At 48.8% G+C, this 23,014-nt stretch overlaps 2 protein-coding genes across 4 annotated transcripts in view; one reads left to right on the top strand and one right to left on the bottom strand.

Moving 5' to 3' along the window:
- Positions 1-80: 80 nt before the first annotated feature.
- On the bottom strand, positions 81-14,485 carry DCTN2 (dynactin subunit 2). 2 transcript variants are annotated; one of them, XM_082421236.1, is made up of 14 exons: positions 14,275-14,485; positions 13,308-13,376; positions 5,039-5,135; positions 4,823-4,884; positions 4,390-4,488; positions 3,583-3,743; positions 3,245-3,395; positions 2,824-2,889; positions 2,570-2,608; positions 2,318-2,395; positions 2,157-2,228; positions 1,818-1,920; positions 1,610-1,701; positions 81-529 (listed from the first exon to the last, which is right to left on the bottom strand). In XM_082421236.1, the coding sequence occupies exons 1-14, from the start codon at positions 14,308-14,310 to the stop codon at positions 443-445; spliced, it is 1,212 nt and encodes a 403-aa protein (XP_082277362.1). In that variant the 5' UTR covers positions 14,311-14,485; the 3' UTR covers positions 81-442. The 2 variants fall into 2 exon arrangements, with proteins under 2 accessions (XP_082277362.1, XP_082277361.1); XM_082421235.1 differs by lacking the exons at positions 13,308-13,376; positions 14,275-14,485 and adding an exon at positions 7,269-7,483.
- Positions 13,401-23,014, top strand: part of KIF5A (kinesin family member 5A) — a 32,335-nt gene continuing 22,721 nt past the window's right edge. The window contains exon 1 of one of the 2 annotated variants that reach the window (XM_082421205.1): positions 13,401-13,922. Coding sequence is in view for 1 of the 2 variants with exons in the window: in XM_082421204.1 (XP_082277330.1) it covers positions 17,311-17,439 (129 nt within the window). In the remaining variant the exon portion in view is untranslated. Of the gene's footprint in view, positions 13,923-16,916; positions 17,440-23,014 lie in introns of those variants that run through there. The other variant, XM_082421204.1, reaches the window with a different exon arrangement.

Here is a 23,014-nt window from a genome sequence, read left to right as displayed (position 1 = left end):
AGCGGCTTAGGCTGTCTATTACAATGTGAATGTCTATCTCCCTAGTGCTGCCTCTTCCCCAGGAAACAGCAGAGGCCACACAGAGTACAACAGCATTTAATGGTCAGAAACAGTTGTACAGTATTACAATCAGTCACAGAAGCTGTGCTGGAGGACAGGATCCAATCCTTCCCCACACCAGGCAAAGCAGTATTGGACAGGAGCTGGCATGTGGCTGGACCCACATCCTCATCCCCGTGGCCTGAGGGGAGACCACCATCTAATATCCCCCAGGTTCCACTACTCTTCAGAGGAGGGGTGTAAGCCCCACATGCAAGAAGAACCCCTTGCCCCCAGTGTCAGATGGGATGTGAGAGTTATGATTAAGGGGAAACCCTGTGTAAGGTGTTAACGGAGTTCAAAGGGGTAGGGATTACCCCTGTTCTCCATCTCCCAAAGGTGCTCACTTTCCCAGTTTCTTCATCCGTTCATCAATGTTGGCAAAGTTCCGCTCAACTGTGGATAGGTTTTCACGCATCGTTGTCTGCACCTAGAAAGTGACAGAGCTGTTTTACTCTTTGTCAGGTTCGGGTGCTTACCTGAATGAGGACCTGAAGAAATTCTCTTACAGAAGACAAAAAAGAAATGGAGGGGAATTCCCTGGTGGTCCAGTGATTAGGACTCAGCACTTTCACTGCCGGGGCCCCGGTTTGATCCCTGGTTGGGGAGCTAAGATCCCACAAGCCGTGCGGCGTGGCCAAATTAAAAAAAAGAAAAAAGAAATGGAAACAAGCTGATGGGCCCCAGAGCGGGAAGGTTATTGCACCAGTTTCCAGGCTACCCGGGAATACCGTGGACCTAGCACAGGGTCTGCCAAGCATGCAGGCTTCTTAAGAATTCCCGTCCTGACTTTAACCAGAACAGCTCTTTTATCTGTTTTATGTAATGAGAAACAAGTTAGACTTTGTTGACATGAGGGTTTCACAGGTCCAGTTTTAGAAAACTGCTCTGGAGGAAGAACGTATACCAAGCACTTTAATTTATCCTGATGGTCCTGTGATACAAGACAACTTTAGTGCTTCTCCCAGCTCTGAGAACAGTGCCCCCAACAGAAGCCGAGGACTCGCCATGTGCTGGGCACTGCTAAGAGAATGAAGGAAGAGGCGAGGCTCACTGCCCAGCATCAGGAAGGAAGTGGCAGAAGCAGGTGGGAGCCCAGCTCCTGACTTCAAAGCCCATGTTCCATCCGACATGCTGTGCTCAGGAGCGTCTGGTTGAGGACCCAGGGAGGGTAAAACTAAGCTGTGACTACAGAGTGAAGGGGTAGGTTTTACAGGAAAAACTGAGGTTTACTGAACTCTTAACAATTCACTCATTATTTCACCTAATCCATACAACTCTGAGACAGGTATAATTTTCCAGATGGTAAGATGGAGGTTCATAGATTAAATAAGTTGTCAAATGTCCCACAACCATTCAGAAACAGTACGGAGACTCAAACCAAGCCCCTGCCATACCACCATGCCACCAAATGGGCTAAGGCAGAAAGAACCCTATGGAGATGAAGCTGGAGAACCCAGCCTGTGTGTGCTGGGGAAGGGAGGTAGCCGACCAATAAAGGGGCACACACCTGGGTCAAGAGGGTGGCGCTGTCCTTGAGGGAACAAGCGATCATCTGCTGTGTGGTATCCAAGTGTGTCAGAAGCTGACCAAACTGCACGGCTACGAAAGAAGGTCAGAACGGTATGTGTGGCGTTAGAATCCAAGACCAGAGGGAAGGGAACAAAAGCTGCCCACTTTCTAATTCATCTTAGCACCCCTGGCAGCTGGCCTCCCACCTTGTTCATGCAGCTGCCTGATGGTGACAAGTCTCTGCACCAGCTCAGGAAGGGTGGAGGCGAGGGGGCTCCAGCGCTGTATGGTTTCATACAGCTGGTGCACCTGGAGGGACAAGACAGTGGCCAACCTTCAGCGAAGTACACACTGACCACTTCACTAGGGTGGGAAAGGTCAACTTGGTGGGGCAAGAGGGAAGCACTGCCTTTTCTCAGCTATTAAGAGCTTATGAAGACAGGGACCTGAGGATTCAGTGCTCTCATGCTTTGCTCTTAACCACCAGAAGAGTATATAAGGGAGCAGGAAAGGGTATGAAGATGGAGGAAAGGTAACTTCCTGACCTTGCTTTGTGCATCTGCATCCTCTACAGAAGCTTTATGCTTGGCAATCTCATTCACTTTTCCCAGGACACTCTGAAAGCACAGATTTTAAGGTTGATAGGGCATCTAGGGCTTCCAGAGTCCCAAGCTACCTGTAATCCAATTTGCCCCCCACTTAATACCTGTAGACGAGCCTCCACTTGGTCCAGAACTGCAAGGTCCAGGGCGCTCACCTTTGCTTGCAACAGCTCTACAGTCTCCTGGGGGCGGGGATTAGGACAAGCTTCATGAAGGGGAAGAATCAGACTAGAAAAGGCCACCCCATATTCCACTGGAGGTAATAAATAGCTACAGATCCAAAACCAATGTTCCAAGCAAACCCAATCCCGATATCCCCTCTGTAATCCAAACACTCCAGTTCCTTTTACACTCACCATAAGGCAGGCTCCCTGCAGACCTGCAGAAAGGGGATTCTGATGGGGAAAAGGAGGAAAGAAGTCAGTGGTTCTTATCTCTCCATGTGGTTACCACCTTCTCCCATCCTTTCTGGTTCTAGCGGGCAACCCCTGGCTGATCCTGTAACTGGAGCCCTTTCCTGACTCCTCCCAGGATTCTGTGGAATGCTGTGGACCTCAGGGCTCAGGGTGCAGGATATGTGGGTTGGACTAAGTATAGGAGAGCACCTGACCTGAGCATCCTGATCACAGCGTACAGCTGCTTCCAGCTCTGCCAGGCGCTTCTCGAGTTCTGCCACCTAGGGGGAGGAAGGAGGGGAGATTTGCCATCCACCTCCCTGCTGCTGCAGTGGGAGGTAAGATCCTGCTCTTTGCTTGTCTGCTTACCACTCCCCTACCCTCTCCCCACCGCTCTGCCAAGGGACTTCTTTCCCTGGAACACATCCCTAGTCACAATCTTAAAGTCTTCACTGAAAGCAGATGGTGAGGCAAACACGGAGAATGAGACATCAAGAGGAATCAAGCATTCCCAGCACCCTCTCCCCAGATGTGATCCCTTGGAGGCAGGCAGGAAAGTCTCTAGAGCCACATCTCCCCTGGCCCCTCAACCAACATTACATACATACATACATACACACATACATACATACATACTTTGGCAGCTTGAGAGAACTTGTCCTGCTCAGGCCGAGAATGTAGTTCGTAAGTGACAAGGCTGCTATCTGGGGGTGTCCCACTGGTGGTCTTTCCCCCTGAACCAGTCCCTTTGCTGTTCTTTGTTGCTTCCAGCTGCAGCAGTAGGCGCCTGGGTCAGGAAACCAGAAATAATATCATGACTTGAAGGATGTGGGTCAGCCCAGTCACTCTCATTTCTGCCTCACAGCATTAAGGAACAGCTAGGCCACTTCTCCCCTTCGTATCCCTGTCAGTACCTGGCTGAGTCCCTCTACACCCCAGTCACCAATGATTTCCCAACGAAGTCTGGCACCTACTTAGCCAGAGCTCCATCAGGGTCAGTAAGGTTGATTGCGGCATCTGGTCCCAGCAGCTTCTCCAGATGGGAAGCAACCAGCTGCTGCTTCAGGGCTGCCAGCTGTTTAGCCAGCACCACGGGGGTCAGCTTCTCCTCAGTGGCTGACTCCTTCACTGTTGTCTGGTATGAAAACAAACAGACAGTGAGGGGTGGCAAGAGTGAGTCAAGGAAAAAAAAAAGATCAAGACCCTTAAAAATAGCTGTGGCTGAGGACTTCCCTGGTGGTGCAGTGGTTAAGAATCCGCCTGCCAATGCAGGGGATCCAGGTTCGAGCCCTGGTCCAGGAAGATCCCACATGTCGCGGAGCAACTAAGCCCATGCGTCACAACTACTGAGCCCGTGCTCTAGAGACCGCGAGCCACAACTACTGAGCCCGTGTGCCACAACTACTGAAGCCCGGGTGCCTAGAGCCCGTGCTCTGAAACAAAGAGAAGCCACTGCAATGAGAAGCCTGCGCACTGCAACGAAGAGTAGCTCCCGCTTGCTGCAACTAGAGGAAGCCTGTGTGCAGCAACAAAGACCCAACGCGGCCAAAAATAAATAAATAAAAATAAATTTATAAAAAAAAAAAAATAGCTGCAGCTGAAAGTCACTGGGATGGTCCTTACCCACCTATAGCACTGAATATAAATTCATGTGCATTTCTAAACTCTGAAAACCTCAGCCCCCTTATCCAGGAGCTTAGGGAAGCTTTCTCCTCCTGCTGGGAGGTCTTCCTCTGCTATGTAAGTCATAGCAGAGAGGGGAGAAGAGAGTTTATAGTTACCTTGATTTTCTCAACTTCAGTCGTCAGCTCTTGGACCTCATGCAGCAGTCTCTGGTACTTTTGCTGGGGTGTCTCCTTCACTCCCAGACCCTCTCCAAGCTAGAGAGCAAGCACAGATGGTGATGTTACACCTCCCAGTAGAGGGAACCTCAAGAATTTGTCCAAACCCCAGGCCTAGTTTGTAAGTGTATATCATACCCAACTCAGAATCCACATCATCCTACTACAGGAGAACTGGAGATAGCTGGAGGCCTGGAGACTCTCCAGAGCAAACAGCAGGGGGACAAAGCATCCTCAACTGCATCCTGCTGGGTTCCTCAGGGCCCCCAACCAGAGAGAAACTTGGAATCCCAACTATGTCCCTTGATCTCTCTCTTAAATGCCCGCTGGATAGGACTGCTGCACCATTCCCATCAACACACACACAACAAACCATCTCATATTCTCCAGATTCATATCCCGTTCTTTTGGTTTTTCCAATTCGATCTGAGAAATCTGCCAAGAAAAGAAGATGGAATTGAGGGCCTGATCAAGACCCACGGCAGTCATGGTCTCAGATGACTGTGAGGGCTTCCATAAGACAGACCAAAGCAAAAGTCAGTAAGGCCTGAGGTCAGGCTTCCCCATCCAATTTCCAACCGGGTCTCACCAAGTCCCTTTGTTCCCACTCTCTTGTCTTTGAACTTGTCATAGGCAGCATTGGGATTGACAATGATGTGCTCCACACTTGTACTCGTCAGCTCCTCCTGCAGGAACAGGTAGTTCAGACCAGGGGCAGACTCATTCCCACCCTCAAACTTCCCCGACCCCACAAAATCCCCAAACCATTGGGAGACTGGGCCATACTTTCCCAAGAGGAAAGAAGGGCGGCTCCATTCCAAGCTACAGACCCAGGTTCAACCTAGGAAATGAAAGCTTCCTGGTAAATTTGGAGTCTCAGTTGTATAAATATTAACACCCTGATTCAACTGGGAACAGAGGCAGCATAACCTCCCCGCCCATTCTGTACATAAGCCTCCCTATCCCCTCCCCTTCCCCAATCCAACTGGGCCCTCCCAGTTATCTGGCACACACCATGCATTCAGGGCAAGAAATCAACTTGACTTCTTTTAACCTCCCCCTCCTAAAAGTAAATTTCCTTGCTGCTGAGGAAGTCTATTTTCAAGCTAACTTCCCATCCTTGCTGGAGGGAAAGAGGAGACAATCAAGCTACTAACTCTGAGAGTGAATATCAGGACTTTCATAGCTGCTGAAGGGAAGATACCAGCTCTTAGATACAAAGGGAAGGTTGGCAGAAGGCCTGACCAGAAGCCTTGTTTCCAGGCTGCCGTGAAGTCAGGGAATTCAGGGGATACAGAGAAGAGGCAAATGCTTTTTAATTTTTTGACTGTGCCGCGCGGCACATGGGATCTTAGTTCCCCAAACAGGGATCAAACCCACGTCCCCTGCATTGCAAGCGTGGAGTCTTAACCACTGGAGTGCCAGGGAAGTTCCTTGCTGTATTATTTTTTAGGGGACATCTTAGAAGCAACAAGCATAAGCTGTATCTGTTTGCCAAGAGTACCCATGGGCAAAGGCCACGTGTAAGTCCTGAAATGGAGATAGCCCAGGATCTTTTCGGAGAAGCTGCAGTACCTGCCTCTTCTCCCTGACCCCTCTGCTGTTTCTCAAGCACTGAAGCTCTTCCATAAAGAGGGGACATGGTAAAGAAAGTGAAAGAGATTTCACCCTAGAAATTGAGGCAGAAAGGTTCCCTCCTTACTAGATATCTATTAGCTGTAGATTCTAATAACTACACCAAGACCACGCCCTCCAGACTGCATGTCTCTCCTTCAATTGTCAGCAGTCCGACAGGTCTCATTACATTACTGAAGGAAGTGGAAGGAGGCCAGGAATCCTCTTCTGTTGGGGTGGACATCTCCACCTTCCACAGGAGGAAGGCAAAGAGAGTCTTCCTTCCTTTAGCCAGAGCAATGATTCTCAACCCTGGCTGCACAACAGAATCACTTAGAAAAGGGGGGGCGGGGGAGAGGCCTGGGTTCACCTCTGTAGATTCTGATTTAATTGTTCTGGGGTAGGGCCAGGGTAGTAGGCCAGTTTAAAAGCTACCCAGGTCATTCTAATATGTATCCACGACTGAGAGTCTCTGTCTGCGTGTGTGTAGTAGGGGTTGATTGGTGGGGGAGCGGTTATGATGGAGAGACATGGAGAAAGAGCAGCAGACACAAGCTCCGTCCTTCATCTCTGCTCTGCTGTTACAGAAGGAACCAGTGTGAGTGGCAGCTTTATAAATAAGGGAGGAGGGGGGTAAGGAGAAAATATCAACTTCGACCTTTACCTCTTCTTCAGGGAAGTGCTAGGCAGAGGGGCAAGAGCTAAAGATTAAGGGAAAATAAAAGGGTTCAATGTCCCATATGCAAGTGCCTAGGGGAAGAAACAACTGAGTCCCAAATTATTCTCTCCTTCATTTTCTCTGAAATGTTATGGCCAGAGCACACACTGGCCAAACAATTGTGTGGTCTCTGGCCTCTAAAAAGTGTTTGTCTGAGAAGGACTCATGTTCAGGAAAGAACATCACCCTCTCTCAAGTTCCCCCTCAAGAATATGCCTCTCCTCCTGTGAGTGCCCTGATCAAGGCCAATGAGGTAGAAAAAAACACTTCTTTGGGAGGCATAGTCTACAGACCAAGGAAAGAAATTAATCACAGCTACCATTTTGTTAAGCCCTTATTATAAGCTAGGCACTATGCAGATGAGAACCTACTTTCTTATTTACTTTCCTAAATAGGGAAGGTGTGGAATAAGAAAGGGTCAACAAACAGAGCATGAGTCTCAGAGGTTCTGGGAGGGTAGCAGGGATGGTCAGTGCTTTCATCTCACTATTCCTGCTGCAGGAGCACGTCCTGAGTCAGAAGGGCTGCCCGACGCTGGCATCCTCTTGGAGCCTCTCCGAGGGTGTGGCCCCGGAGACTCAGGTCGACAGCATACTTTAGCCCTCCGGTGGCACCTACTCCGCCAGTGACTCGGAGATCTGGGCGCATGGGCTGGAGGTAGTGTCATTACAGTGATTCGTGAGATGGGAAAAGGTCAGCTGGGGCTGGGGCTGAATGGAGGGACAAAAGACAACTGCCCATCATAGCACACCCCGTTAAAAAGCACATGAAAGGTCAGGCTTCTTACCAGCTCCTTGTGGTTTCCCCAGAGGTGAGAAAATCAAAAGAGTTAAAAGGAAAGGGAGTGGGGAAATGGGGGTGAGGGAGGGAAAAAAAAGACAAAATTGTTATTAGCAAATTGTCACATGCACTACATGATAGTCTTCAAACATACTGCACCACAGGGCCCAGGGGAGCCTAGCAAAATTTTGGGGCCAAGAAATTTCAGCTGGGGTCACCACATACCCCAAGAGAAAGAAGAGCTTGGGACCTTTCCTCTCTGGTGGTGAGGATGTCATGAAGCTTTGCCATTAACAGCAGTAATTCAGGATCATCTGAGAACGAGTAGTTAGATGTTGCAAGCTGGTGGCATGGAAGAGGAAAGTGGGGGGAGAGAAGGCTGAGATGGAGGGGAAGCTGTAGAAATGGCAGAATGTGAAGCAGAGGCTGTAAAGATATTCTGAGAACCTGTAGCTGATTGAAGGTCCATGATTCTCAAGGGGGAGTCATGGCTCAAGTCTTCTCCTCGCTCAGCTTCTCTGGTTTTGAAGAACTGGGCATCTGGATGGCAGAACCATGAGGATGCTCATGTGGGCGGTCTGATATGACTTTATGTTATAAGCAGAACAAAATACGTCAGGTACAGATGGTGAGTTTAAGGAAACACGAAGTACCTAATTGAAGCCCCATCCTCATTCTCTGTTGCCAGAGGAGAGGCAGGGCAAATCCCGGTCCCTCGTGTAGTCTGGTGTGTTTACATCCATCTTGAGTGGTTGGGAACTCACCCTACAGCTCTAAGGGATCCAGAGCAATTCTGCCATGATGTGCTAGCACAAAAAGTCCAAAAGACACCAAGATTCACAGCTACCAGACATGTGCAGAACCTATTTCTTCAACCCTCTGTTCACAAGGTTCACAGGGGTTGGAGGGTACACAAGGGGGAAAGGTGAGAGTATCTCAAAGAGGCTGTATTTTAGTCCAGGCCACGTAGACAAGGCTCCACTTCCAGGCAAGACCGGTAAAGAACTGCCAGGAGAGGAAATCCAGCTGTATGCACTGCCTTTCCAGGAACTCTACTGATGGGTAGACAGAAGTGTGGGAAGTCGAGGATGGTTATATGTATATGAAAACACATGATGGGACAAAAACAACTGCATCCTGTCCCAGAGATTTCAGCTAGATACATCTGAACTTCAACCTCGCCATTCCCCTGTCTCATGCCAGAGTCCAGCCCAGCCGAGACTCCTCTTTCAGCTCAGGGTAGAGGTGGATCCAGGTCCTGTGGTCTAGGCTGGGATGTCTCTGCAGAGTGGGCGTAAGCACTCACAGGTGCACACATGCAAACACACAAGGGGAGGCACACACACTATACCTTTCTCTTACTTGCCTCACCAAGCTAAAACCAGCTTGAGAAAAACTCAAGGAAAAAGAGAGGACAATGGGCCATAAGTTCAAGTTCAAATCATGAGGCACAAGCAGAATGGGGGAGGAAAGAAAATCAAAAAAAGAAAAAGTGGTATATTTGTTTGTAAATAGTATATACCACCTCCAGGTCTGACCTATGCGTGGGTTGGGAAATGAGATTTTAGGGATAATTTCTGTAACCTGGAGTAGTAATAGTCACCATGGGAACCTATTACACCAGCCAACTTGATTAGAAAATTCTAAGTGCCCTGATCCCAGGTACCAGTTTACCTGGTACAGGACTCCCAGTCCCTCTCACTAATAACCTCCCAGATGCCCCAGGGTTGTTTGGCTAAGTGGCTATGCCTCAGAGGGCAAGACCTGAGGTTCCAGATCAGACACGGGAAGAGGTCACTGCTGCTCTCTGAGCCTGTCAGGCTCTGTGCCAACACCGCAGCCAGGGGCACTTTGGAACCATGATGACAAGGAAGATGGATAGTGCTGTAGAATAAAACTGTCCAGGATGGACCAACATAGTGCTGACCATCCAACCATTTCTGAAGGAGGGGTACAGAAAACAGAAAGACTCACGAAAGCATAAAGAACCCAAGCTAGTACCCTAAAAATGCATATAACACCCCCTTCCTATCCCATCTACCTTTCTCTAAAGGCTTAGCATAGGGGAATATTAAAATGAGGTTTTTACCAGGTACAATCCACATACAGCCAGGAAGTGAGGACTGTTGCTGTCCCCCTTGTTCTCCACCCTTGCCCAGAATGGTTAAAAGTCACTCCCTTTCTCTTAACTCCATTTCAGTCTGCGGAGGAGAAAGGCAACCCCCTTCCAACTCCAGCTCTTAAATGCCTCATGTCCAGAAGCATTCTTAGTCTCCATGTTTCTATCCCATCCTCCACTGGACAGTTGTATTCTGCACACCTCACAAGGGGAAGAGACAATGATCCATGAATCATAGTTGTGCTTCTAAACCTTGATTAAGGATCTTTAGCCATGAGGCCAGCAGGCCCCTTAGTCACCCGGCTAGAGATGCATTAGAATTTAAAACGATTAGCTGCAACAATAGCACAGTGACAGAGCATTGCATGCGAGATGGCAAATGAAAAAAACATGCAGAGAAGAAGCATCGAATGGTCTTACTTGTGCAAACTAGTGTCCAGGCAAGGTGGTGAGGAGGGAGGATGGGGGAAGCATTAGGAAAAACTCAGATAAGTTCAAGTGCGCCAATAGTCAATGAACACAATCAAGCATACTCTGTGATATCCCAAACTGTAAGGAAAAGAACCTACTATTTCACATCTCAGGCTGGTGGAGTTTTCAGCATTATCTACCCTTTGGAGAACTGAAGCCTCTGCCACAGACCCACCAAACTAAGGCTAGGTCACTTTTTCCCTTTCACATACATCAGGGACAGTTACAGCATAAAGGGAGGAACTAAATCCTATTTCTAGTGAGTTTTCTAAATTTACTCCCCTTGTTCCGGCATTTCAAAAGCCATGAACAGAATGCCTCAAAGACCCAAAGGTAGGCTGTGGGCCCAGGGGGCAAGAAATTCCAATTGGGAATTAGCTTTCCTGACAAGACATTTTAAGAAAAGTTTCCAAAAAGCCCATCACCCCAATCAACCCAGGAGTGTCTGAAATGCAGAGGGGATCCTCCTAGATAGAGGAGGAAAGAGCTAGACTGTGTGGTTTTCTGGCCCATTCACTTTAGAATACTTTAGTTCCTGCTAAAATTGTTTTGAAGGGATAGCAGGAAAATCAGGATCATGTTTACCAAAAATAAAACCTTCTACTACTTTCCTCCCCCATCCTCCCCACTATGGGAATCGCAAACTTTTATGTTTAAGTTAAACTAGCAATTACAATCTTTAGGGACTATTATAGGATATTATTTCCTTCAGCAGCCCAATTTCTTCCACAGTGGAGCAATGAGAAAGGAAGTGAAAAGACAGTGAGGGTCAATACCCCTTGACTATTTCTTTAAATAAAAATCTGGAGACCGCCCTGCAAGGTTCCATACGAAGCCGGTCATATTGGTTGTCTCCAGGGAATGGAACTAAGCAGTGGCAGGCAGCAGTGGGAAGAGACACTTCCTGTTCTACATGCATATATTACCTAATTCAAAAACTAACAAAATTAAAGTTGAAAATAATCTGGAAACTAAGGCAGAACATGCTCTTGCCAGGAGTGAAGAAGGTGATTGAAATCTCATGGTTCAGCCACAATAGTGGTGATATGCACTGTCACCTGTACTAGATCTTGGGAAGGTAAGTGAGAAGGGGACAGGCTGCTAGTGAAAATCCAGGCCTCACAGAAATGAGGTTTCTGGATTGTCTAAGTACAACCCACTGCTCCTCAAGTTGCACATATACGTCAGTATTGAGAGCAGTGGCAGAACCATTACTCAGCTGACTTCCTGAAAGCTGCCCTCCTAAGGCCCACAGGGACATGCAGGGGCCAGAGACATTAGCTGACATCAGGAAACATCTCAGGCCTCTCCCACTCCCGCCAGGGCTCCTGAAGTAGCTGAAGGTCTCCCCACCCCATTTACTCCTCCCTAGTGATGGAGAGTCATTTAGCTGAGCCTTAGGTGATGGAGGCAACTTAGCTCCTCTTGTATTTACCATCCAGTTCCTATATACTTCTATACTGGCATCCTGGGCTACATGCTGCAGGAAATGAACACTTACGGTGTGCTCTCCCCATCAGCCACCCCACTAGATGCTACTAAAATAGGCTGCTCAGGCTCAGCAGGGAGAAACAGCCAATCAGGGCTGCACATTCAGCTCTTCCATGCCTGGGATGAGGGTCATGTTTTTATTAAGAGATAGCCCGTAACTTCAAAAGGAAAATTACAATGTATTTTTTCTTTTGGAAAGGGGACTGCTATGATGTTACCAGTCTGTATCACAGCCAGCGACAAAGGGACAAAGTTACACTCATTATCTCACCATGAAGGCTTGATATTTTATAGGCAGAGGCCTAGGCCAGAGTTGAACAGTCTCTGAACTATGGTAGTAGAATGGAGTCTTCGGTATACATACTCCTGCCCTTTGAGGTCAGAGACTGCTCCCTAATAAGATACCTCTTAGAGTGACAGGTCCACACCTAGGTCCTGAGCAATGACAACATCCGCATTATCTCCAGATACTCAAGTTTGGGGGACAAACTGACATGCCAGCAAGTACAGAAGCAACAAGGAACACACCACTCTGAGAGGGGGCAGGGAAGGTGTTCCCCACAAAGTAGGAACCACTTCCACATGGGGGAAATCAAATAAGGAATAAGTGAGTACGCCAAGCCATACATTATAAGCCAGCCACCAGCATTCTCCAGAACTAACCAGCCCCACAGACATAGCCACAGGACTTACAGACACACATACTTAGCCTGTTCCCACTGACTCTTGGTCACAACTTTATTGAGATCTCACACCATCAATGTGACCCTAGCCCAGCTCTCCTTGGAAATTACAGAACCTAAAACACATCCTATAAGACATGCTAACAGATCTTTGCTCCCCTTGGCACTTACATATAGAATTTTTACTATGTTGATTTCATTCACTCAATTTTTTCTTTCATGTTTCCTACATGTATCCTAACTCCCCCATTAGTCTAGGTGGTTTTTGAGGGCAGGGACATTTCTTCCTCTGCATTGCACAAAAATCAACAGAGAATGAACACATTCAATAAATAATGCTAAGTGGTTTCCCTTATGGTTAAAATGTGTCCATAGCTAATTCCTTCCTCTTGAGTTCTTCTTGAATCTGAAAGTGCTACCAGGGCCTCTCCTCTGCTGATATGAAAGATTTATGTGTTTCCTCAAATTTGTTTTGCTCTAACCAGGTTCCTTATCTTTCCAAAATCTCGAATTCATTTTCCTGCTCCTTGGCCAATGGATACTGTATATTCACATAAAAGAGTATTCCTCTATACTTCAAAGTCTAGCTCTTGTTAGCATACTAACAAACATGTACTGAGCAATATATTTTATGAAGTAGAAGGCCTAGGTCTTAACCTCAAGCAGTTTGTAAGTGCTCAGGATTCATGATTCATTACCATGGACTAGCACCCAGGGCCCTAACTAAGTCACTAGCCCCCAACCTGTTTTAAGATATTTCAATTTTATTTAAAAGGCCCAAGTACCAGTCCTCTTAGCTGTAATTCCACTGACCTGACTCTCCTTCCTGGCATTGCTCATTTGCAAGCCCTGCGACCTACATACCACCCAGGCTGGGTTGGCATACCCGCTTATTGCTGTGGCTCGCCAGAAAAGGGAAAGGGCCTGCCTGGGGGAGAGAGGTCAGAGTCCAGACGAGTCCTGAGGCAGCACACAGTCTTACCGCATCAAACTCCGCTTGATCATCCTCAGGCAGGTCGCTGGTTTCATAAACATCTGGCTCGTTCCTGGCCTGCAGATAGAAGCAGTGACCACCCAACCTCACTACCCAGCATCCACCAACACCCCTGACCCCACTCCATTTGAACAAGTTAACAGAGAAAGCAGGCTGTGACGCCAGGATTCTGCTCCTTCTTTCACCTGCCCCGTGAACTGCCTGTCAGTTCCCATGTCTCAGAGGAGTGGGGATAACAGTGGGGACACCTGATGGTTGATGGTGAATGTTAAGTGATGACAAAGATGTTACCCTGAATCTGAAGGGGGGCGGGTCCTCGGCACTCATGTCAGAAGGAGGAGAGGAGCTATCATTAGGCCCTGTACACACTACCCTGGCACAAGGGCTGAGAGTGACTAAGGACCTTAGTACCCAAGGTCCTATCCCAACCCCCACCCCGAAAATGCAGGCAGGGCAGCACAAAGGGAGGGTACATGCCGGCCTGTGCGGGGGTTTGGGAAGGAGGTTCCCCAGAGGACACAGCTCTCCATCTGGCACAAGAGGGGTTCTGTCACGGTAACCTCTTAACTCTTGCCAGGGTGAAGGCCATCACCAAATGGTCTGGTATGTGTGTCTCGGGAGGGGGTGGGGGGCTCATGGGAAGATTTGGGGAGACACGGGTGGTGTTGACACGGATGGTAGAAGCATTCGAGCACAGTGGTAAGTGCCTGGAGATGATTTCTGAGCCGAGAAACCGGCGACTGCCGGAAAGGGGCCTTGTAGGCCGTCCCACGGCCCGGCCCAGTCGGGTCGAAGGAGTCCGGAGGGTGCAGCGGCCGGTCGGGGAGCTAGCGGCGGGAGCCCTCGGGGCGGAGGAGGGGTTTCAGGCGGGAAGGGTCACGGGTTGCTGTCTGTTGGGGGTCCTTAGGAGGTCGGGGGCGCGGTCTTGGGGAGCCAGGGCCGGCCGTGTACTCACAATGCCGGGAAGGTCGGCGTATTTAGGGTCCGCCATGGCGGCGGCGAGGCGGGGTTGGGGGACCGGGGCCTCGGTGGAGCCGGGGCCGGTGTTCGGGTAGGGGAGAGGCTGGGTCCGGGTCCAGGATAAGGCGGCCGCAAAGGGAGCGGCGGAGGAGGCGGAGGAGTAGGAAGTCTCGCGACAGGAGTAGTACAGGGGAAGGGTGAAGCAAAAGTCGCGAGAACAACCCGCTACCACACCCCTGGAGTGACAGAGATTGGCGAGAACGAGACCTGGGAATGACGTAATAGCGGGGAAGATCCGCCTAGGATTGTGGGATATGTAGTCTTGGACGATCCGGCTTGGGCGGGTGAGGGACAATAACGCGCCGTGGGAGTTACTTCGTACGACTTATTTTCTTTCGTTTTTACGTCGAGTCTGTGAAAGAGCTTTTATAATTCCTGTTTTCCAGATGAATAAATTTGGACTCCCAGAAATTAAATAACTAGGTAAAAATAACACAACTAGGCATGCTATGGCACAGCCAGGGCTTCGAAACAACAATAACAACAAGTAAAATTTAGTAAAGATTTAGTCATGTTAGGAATGAGAAAGTTAAGTAAACTTCTCAGGTTAGGGCTGTCAGGTAAAATACAGAGCACCTAGTTAAATGTGAATTTCGGATAAACAACTAATAGTCTTTTCAGTATAAGTACCATACGGTATGGGACATACTAACACACAAATTATTAGTGTTTCATCTGAAATTCAAATTTAACTGGGCTTCCTGTTTTTGTTTTTCAAATCTGGCAATTCTACCTCAAATAGAATAGGCACTTGGTAGCACCATGTCTGTCTGAATACCTTCTGTGCTCTTAATCCCTTCACTAATGGTTTTCAGACTTTTGAATTTCACAGTTCAATACAATTAAAACAACAAAAAACCTTTTTGAAGATAGGCATAGTATTGCTACCTTTTTATTTTGCCAAGTAAGTACATTAAAAAAAAAAAGAAAGAAAACCTTCTCTACTATTACCATCATTACTTAGTAGAAAAGTATGGAAGGACATACAGTACTCTCAGAATAAAAGACAGTCCTTTGAAACAACAAATCCAGCTTTATTAAAAAACTTACGACATTCCACATTGTGTGGTGGTTTTTGGGGGGAGGGATGCATACACATGAACTTTTTTCTCTGACCAGTGACCCTCTATGGACTAGCACTTTGAAACTCCTTCACTAAGGATGCCATCCTGGAACCCTTGGGCGCCTGAGGTTGGGCTATTTCCTGAGCTTGCAGGATGCTGCAACAATTAGAAATAGTGCCAGACCAAGTGACTGAAGAGATGCCTGTATTTCTGAGTTTATAGGAACTCATTGTCATTCTATGTGTCTTCTCCTGGCTTCTCCCCAAGCCTCTTTCTCCATAGTCCTACTGCCTTCCCATCCAGCTTCTTATGCTGAACCCTTTTCCTTCAGTTTCCTTAAGATTCAAGGTGAGTTAGGGGTATATGTCCAACTTGGAGACCCCTTCAGCTGCCTTCCAAGTGGTTAGGTCTTGTCTGGCCAGGCCATCTTTCTCTCCTCCTTGCGTCATAGTATCTAAGTGACCCTAGACACTTACCAGGCAATTGCTAGGCAGAACCTCCATCCCCTCCTCCCTTCTTCTCCCATCACCCTGCTCCTCCCCTTGGCCTAGAGCCTCAACTCCTGCAGTCTAACTCTGTTGGCCAGCAGAGGCCCTGTGACGTGGAGAAAAATCAATCTGGCCAGTTTCTAGGTGGTTCTGTCCAGGGGCTGCAGCAGGAGTCTGACCTGAGGGGAGGAAGGACACAGAATCTCTAGCCTTGGCTCTTTTTTTTTTTTTTTCCCCCAGGGAAGGGAGAGAAACAGAAGAAGGGCCTGAGAAAGGGGCTGGGGTGTTGGGACTCTGTCCAACAGTCCTGAGACAGGAAACACACTCACGTAGGTGCCTAAACCTGCCTGAAGCCCAAATGCAGATGTCTGCTCTAGAGGTCCTTTCTCAAAGCCCCTCTGGCCTTACCCACCGCCATTGCCATCATCACCCCTCCATCACTGCTTTCTGACTCCCTTTCTCTTGCAAAATTACTCTTTCCCACCTCCATCCCAGCCCCAACCTATGAGGCAAAAATGAGAATTTTACCTGCTTTTGAATTCTGATAGGCCAGAATAGGAGTTTTTCTTCCTTCCAACTGGGGATCTATTGTGTATGTTGGGGAGAGAGTAGAGTGCACCTTTGGTTGTAGAAGGGGAAGGGAAGAGCCAGACCTCCCTTGACCCTCCTCTCTGAAAAAATGGGACCTGGACACCCACCTCCATAGGGGTACAGGCAGCTGCCCTTGAAGGCTGAGTGGGCTGGGAATCTTTGCGAGGGTTGTGGGGAGAGGGGAGGAGAGGTGTGCTCCCAATTTGGAGAGAGGATTGTGATGGGGGTGAAGGATGCCTTGGAATAAAGGAGGTGTAAGCACAATTGACTCTCTTCCCCGGACAGTAGACAGGCCCACCTCGGATCCCTCAGGCCTTCCAGGGGGGTGGAGTCCGAGCGAGGGACAGACGGGTCTGGGATGCAGGGGGTGGGACGCAGTGAGTGACTGGGGTGGGGAAGGGGTGAGGACCAGATAATCTCCGAGGGTTAGGGGTGGGGAGAGGAGGCGAGAAAAGAGCAGAGGTGCCGCGGTTCGGCAGTGGGCGCCGCGGAGTGGCAGCCCCCCGCGAGGGAAGCCCCGCCCCGCCCCGCTCCTCCATCGCCGCCCCGCCCAGGCCCGCAGCGCCGCGCTGCAGCGCGAGGGGCGGAGAGGCAGAGCACCGAGAGAGGACCAGACACCCAGGTCGTCTGCATCCTGGTGCCGCAGGAGCGAGGAAGCTCGCCTCGGCCCTGTTCCCCAGCCTTCGTCCAGGCGCCCGCCGCGCCTTTCTGAGCCCCAGAGACCGAGCACCTGTCCTCCGCCAGGGCCTCAGCTGAGCCCCTCTCCCCCCGGAGCACATACGACCCCTGCAGCAGAAGAAGTGCCCCAGCCCCACGCCGACGATCACCATGGCCGAGACCAACAACGAATGTAGCATCAAGGTGCTCTGCCGATTTCGGCCCCTAAACCAGGCCGAGATTCTGCGGGGGGACAAGTTCATCCCCATTTTCCAAGGGGACGACAGCGTCGTTATTGGGGTGAGTGCCGCCCCTGGAGGGAATTTCGGAGAGGGGGCGGGAGGCTGAATCTTTTCCCCTGCCGAGCCTCAGCCCCTGCCTGTCTCTGCGCCCTCTCTCCACCGCTCATCCTCCATCCTTTTCGCCGCAGCCCCTCCTCTCCCTGCATCAGGATGCCTGGGTGTGGCCTGGCCAGGCCGGCGGCCGAGTCTCTGCAGAGCGAGAGGGGGCTACTTTCCCGTGATCAGGGGACCGGATTCCCCTTTGCTGCTCTCTGCAGCGTCCCCACCCCTAGAGCCAGTCCCATGTTTTTCTGATGTTTTCCTTCTTCCCTAGGGAAAGCGCATCTTCCCTTTGTTATTGGCTCAGATCTCTACCCCCACCTCCCAGGAAGGGGGAGACTAGTGGATGGGCTAGATGAGAGGTGGGCAGTCCAGGGTCTCGCGGAGGTATAAATGAGAGTGGACTCTAGGATCAAGGCCTCCATCATTCCCTGAAGTAGTTACAGCCTGGACTTGGGGGGAGGGCACAGGTCTGATGAAGGGTTTTCAGAGAAAGAAATATGTTGGTGCCACACCCAGTTTGGTGGGGGAGCCTCTGGGTCCTAAGGAAATGTCTGCCTTTCCCTCCCAGGTACAGTAGGAAGAGGATTTCAGACCCCCCAACTCACCCTAACAAATAAAAATAACCAAACCCTGAGATCCTAACAAGTAGTTGCGTATTCATCCTTTCTCTTGATGATCCAATAAAAAGTAGCAAGCCATCTCCTCTACCTCATCATGACAGCCCCTACCCATGGAAGAGACCTTATTAAGAAGGAGAACTAGTATTTACTGTGTGCTTGTTACTCTACATATATTATTTAATCTTCAAAACAACACTCTGAAGAAGGTATTAATATTTCCACTTTACAGATGAGGAAATTGAGGCCCAAAGAAGTTGAATGACTTTCTCAAGGTCACACTGTTAATTCACAGATCTGAACCTAAATCTGTGACTCCAAAGCTCACGTCTTTCCTTCTGTATCACATTGCCTCCACGGTTTTCTGTTCTGGACTTTTATCTGTGATGGCCCCAAAGGAATTCCTAGGGAATTCCTCACCTACCCCTCCTTTCCTAGATTGGTTGAGACTGTCAGGCTATGGGGTGAAAAGATCTGGGGTTGAGTCCAACAGGGAGTAGGGCTTAAGGGGTGCTGGGCCAGGAAACTGTAGCCAGTTTGAGAAAGGAGGGGCCCATATAAGGACCATCCTCAAGGTCAGGGGCACTTCTTAAGTGTCTTTGATCCACAGTGCTTGTCACAGGGCATGCTTGTTAAAGGAATGAAGGAAAAAAGGGGAGGGAGCCTGGGCCTTCTGAATCAGTGAGATTGGGACTTTGAGTAAACATGCCTTAGGAAGAGACTTGCTTACATGTCCTGTCCCTAAGGGCCCTAGTCCGTCACCAGGCTCTCTCACCCACACTATGGACTCAAATGGGTGCTTTCGCACTGTGTGTGTGCTTATGTATGTGTGTGTTTGCCACATTGAGAGGGCCCCTGCTTCTCTTTGTCTCAGGGACGTTAGACCTTGCAGTCTGGTCAGTCTGGCCAGGCTAAAATAATGCCTGGATCAACCCTCGGGGCCTCTTCTCTGAATAGTCTGGACAGTGGGCGTTAGCTGTGAGAGTTAGAGCTTGAGGGCCCCTTGAGACATAAAGGCTGAGAAATAGGAGAAAGGTAGTTATGGAGGAGCAAATCCACAAAAGCCTAGCTTCCTTGCTCTAGGTTTTTTAGGTAAATCTGAACCAACTCCTTTAGGCTCTCTGGGCCATCCATCCTGGCATGGTGGGCGCAGGGCATGGGGTGATGTTGGGAGAAGGAGTTGTGTTGATCTGTACAATTTGCCCAGCTAAATAGGAGAGACATGGTGGAGGTGGGGAGGGAGGAGAGATGAAGAGAGGCCCAGGGCCCCCTGCTAATTCAGATTCTATCTTACTCCACAGCTGTTCCTTCCTTATCTGTTTTGCCTGATATTTGCAGGGCTGTACCTTTGTCTCGCTCTGCATCTTTCCTTGCCCTAGCCCTTCCTGTCAATCTCTCCTGCCAAGATAAGTGCTTATGGGGGGCCATTTTGTCTCAGGCAGCATCCTTGGAGCTGGCCTTCCCAGCCTTTCTATTCATTCCTCATTCCAGAGGATGAGGGCTATAGGAGAAGTGATTTTGAGGAGTGCCTTGAGGGTCCCAACAAGGGAAAGAGATCTCCCATTCCCTTTCTTCTCTCTTCCTCTAGCTCCCTTTGGGGACCAGTGTGTGGGAAACTGAGGAATTCATGGAGCAAGCTGCTTCAGGATGTCTGGGAAGGTGAGGGAAGGATGAAGGTGGAAGAGGCTAATCTCTCCAAGCCCAACCCCTGCTCCTTTCTCTGACAGCTCTCCTCTCTGCACTGCGGCTAGCTCTGGGCTACCGAGTCCCTAATGTTTGTGGGCTTTTTCTGCTTGGCAAAATGCAGGAGAATAAGCTGGGAAGACAGCTCTGTGAGCCTTATCCACACCGCCCCCCCATGACTTCTCCCAGGAATCTGGGGGATGGAGCTTTGCCCAAGTTAATGACCTGAGTCATAGTAGAAGGGTGTCTGGGTGACTGTCTGTGTGTGTGCTATGTACCTTGTTTTGCTCTTTGGGTCACTCAGAATCCACTGTGACTTTTTAAGTGGACCCATTTAAGTGTCTCTCTGCCTTGGTCTTGGTGGGCAGAGTGCCTGCTGTCTGAGCTGTTGCATCTATACCAGACACGGAAGGGATGACAGTAGGGAAACACATAGCCTCTCCGCCCCCCCCCCAACTTCCTCTGTCTCTCCCCTTCCCTCCCTCCCTCCCTCATTCAAGTATTTACCACATTCTACCTCCCTTAGGTCTCCTGATGGTTAAGTGGGTTCTTACGGAGGCAGAAAAGCAGGGTCGCCAAGTACCTCGTTTGGAAAAGCCAGGTTGGGACCTGCAGGATTATTGGAACAGGGTCAGTATTGTTTGAGGTGGCTCAGGATTCCTTTGATGTCAGAAGAGAGGGAGTAGTCTCCCCTTAGCCTTGGGCGAGTCTGTAAAGGAAAATGGAGAGGGGAGGTAATGTTCACTGTGGCCAGTATCTCTCCAGCATTACCATGGCAACAATCCCCAGGGGTGTCACTATGGAAATCAGTCCTGGTGCTCTGAAGTTCAGCCTCTACCAAGTGGTTTAGCAAAGGTTGGAAATGTTGGTCGTCTTTGGACCCCTGATCTTAGGCCCTCCCATTAGCTTTAGTCAGCACACACAGTGGAAAACTCCAGAAAGTGCTGGGAAACACAGCTGGACAGGAGACAAGGAAGCTTGGAGTGGGTCAGAGGAGAACAGAGTCCTGGGTTGGGGGACTCTGAAGAGAAGCCCTCTGGAACAGGCACTGAGGAGCGCTTAGACTGCTGTGGGTGGAGACATAGTGGAGCTCAGAGGCATTCCTCGAAGGTGGAGGGTCTCCCTGAGTGTTTCTAACCTAACAGTCTTCTAGTCCCTGACGCTGTACTGAGTCACAGAGTCTTGGATTATTACCTGGAGGTAGAGATGGTGAGGGAGGCTCCTTGGAGAGGATGGGTGGGAGAACTGCATTCTTCTGAAAAAGGGGTTGAGGTTGCCAAAAGGAAGTGAAGAAGGGCTTTAGCTCTGTCCAGAAACATTTGGAGAAATGCCCACATGGAGGGGGACGGGTCGGGGAGGGGAAGGAAAAGCCACGACAAGGCTCTGACGCAGTGTTGGCACGTCAGTTCTGGGATCACTTAGGCAGTGTGGGTCTGGAATCAGATTGCTTGGATTTGAAACCTTGCTCTACCATTTCTCAGCTGTTTGACTTTGGGAAAGCTACCTTACCTCTCTGAACCTCAGTTTTTGCATCTATAAAATGTAATAATAATAGTACCTACTTCCTACGACTGATGTGAGCATTAAATGAGATAATGCATATAAACTGCTTAGCACAGTGACAGGCACATAATAAACTCCCAATAAGAGTTAGATGTTATTATCATTTTATATGTGCTGTCTCCCCACAAGCTAGCCTTTGACACAACTGGGCAGTGGTTAACATTTTCCCCTCTTACTGGTTGTTTCATCCAAACATCCAGGTCCCTGGTATCTTCCTGCTCTCTTCTTCCATCAATATTTGTGTTTCTTCAACAAATATTTACGAAGAGCATCCTGTGGGCCAGGGACTTTTCTTGATGTTGGGGATTTAGAGGGAATCCCTGCCTTCAGGAAACACTTGGTCTACATGGTGATCCAGGCTGAAAAGTGGCCTGGGCAGAGTCCTGGGAGGGGGCATCAGAAATGGCTTTTGCTAACTGTACATACACTTCCCCAGATTCTGATAAGAAATCCCCCACAATGTACTACAGTCTGACTTGGAATAAATATGTGTCATGAAAGATGTAAATAATGGTGATGCTTCCCATGTGAGTAGCCTAGAAGTGGAAAAAGTGGAAAACCACTGGTCTAGTTATTCTCATAAAAAGATCTGACAAAACGAATTCACCATGGCTGTAATCAATAGAAAATTAAAAGACATTTGTACTTCAACAGATATAAAAATCTTAAGAAATGAACTAGATTTGGAACTCAAGGGCTCAACCGAGAGTAGGGAAGTGGTAGAAGGCCTTCCCAGAAACCCTAGAATTGTATCCATGGCTTTCTCTGCTCACGAGATTACTAAGTGCACCCATTTTTAGCTCTTGGATATTTATTATCCTCATGGTTCCAAGAATGCCACCCTTCCTCCCTCTCTGGTCTCTTCCTTCCTCCCAGCCTAGGCTGAGGAAAAGGAGTTCCTCGGGCAATAATTGCCTTCAGCACTTGGAGAGCGCCCTCCATTTCATTGTGTCCACAGCACCCTCTGGAATCCTGTAACTGGGAGTGTTAGAGAGAGAGAGTTAATCCCCACGTTCCCAGAAGGGAAGAAGGGAGGGGCGAGGCTGGCTTGAGAGTTATATTTAATCCCCTTTGGCTGCATGCCTGGCTTCAAGAAGCACGGATAGACATCATTGGTGGAGAAGAGGTGAGAGTCACTGGCCTGAGATGGACATGTTTTGTTTGTTTCTATTTCTTGGCCACTGGATGGGAGAAATATTGAGTTAGATTACAATTCAAGAATCAAGGTTCAATTATAGAATAAAACAAAATGAAAGAAAGATATTACCACTTAGAAGGAGAGGCGTCAAGGCCACTTAAAATCTGTTTATTGTAACACTGTATGATCTTATTCTGTGTAATAAGAATTTTATGCTTTGTAATGAAGTGTAATGACGAACGGTATAGATAAAAAGGGTGAAAAATTCACAAAAGTCCTATGAATAATTCATAAACTCACTCAAACCTTAAAAAAATCAAGGTAGATTTTTCTTTAATAATTCTAAACATCATCATAATCTGAATACAACACTAATGTATTTTAATTGTTGACAAAGTTAAAAACAAAGAAAAGCACATAGAAGAAACTAAAACTCACTCAAAATCCCACCCCCCCAAAAAAATACTGTTAACAATTTGATGTATTTGTTTCCAGTAGTTTTTTCCTGCATATATACATAGAATAATTTT

Source organism: Balaenoptera physalus, assembly GCF_965194825.1.
Source record: "Balaenoptera physalus genome assembly, chromosome: 13".
NCBI lineage: Eukaryota > Metazoa > Chordata > Mammalia > Artiodactyla > Balaenopteridae > Balaenoptera > Balaenoptera physalus.
The sequence above is the reverse complement of the archived record's forward strand: the minus strand, read 5'-3'. Positions and strand labels throughout refer to the sequence as shown.

Excerpts from the sequence above, each read along its gene's own strand:
- DCTN2 (XM_082421235.1), bottom strand. The coding sequence starts at position 7,448 with ATGACACTACCTCCAGCCCATGCGCCCAGATCTCCGAGTCACTGGCGG. Across the intron at positions 4,489-4,822 it reads AATCTGGAGAATATGAGATG|CTTGGAGAGGGTCTGGGAGT; the intron begins GTTTGTTGTGTG and ends CTTGCTCTCTAG. Across the intron at positions 3,744-4,389 it reads CTGAAGTTGAGAAAATCAAG|ACAACAGTGAAGGAGTCAGC; the intron begins GTAACTATAAAC and ends TTTTCATACCAG.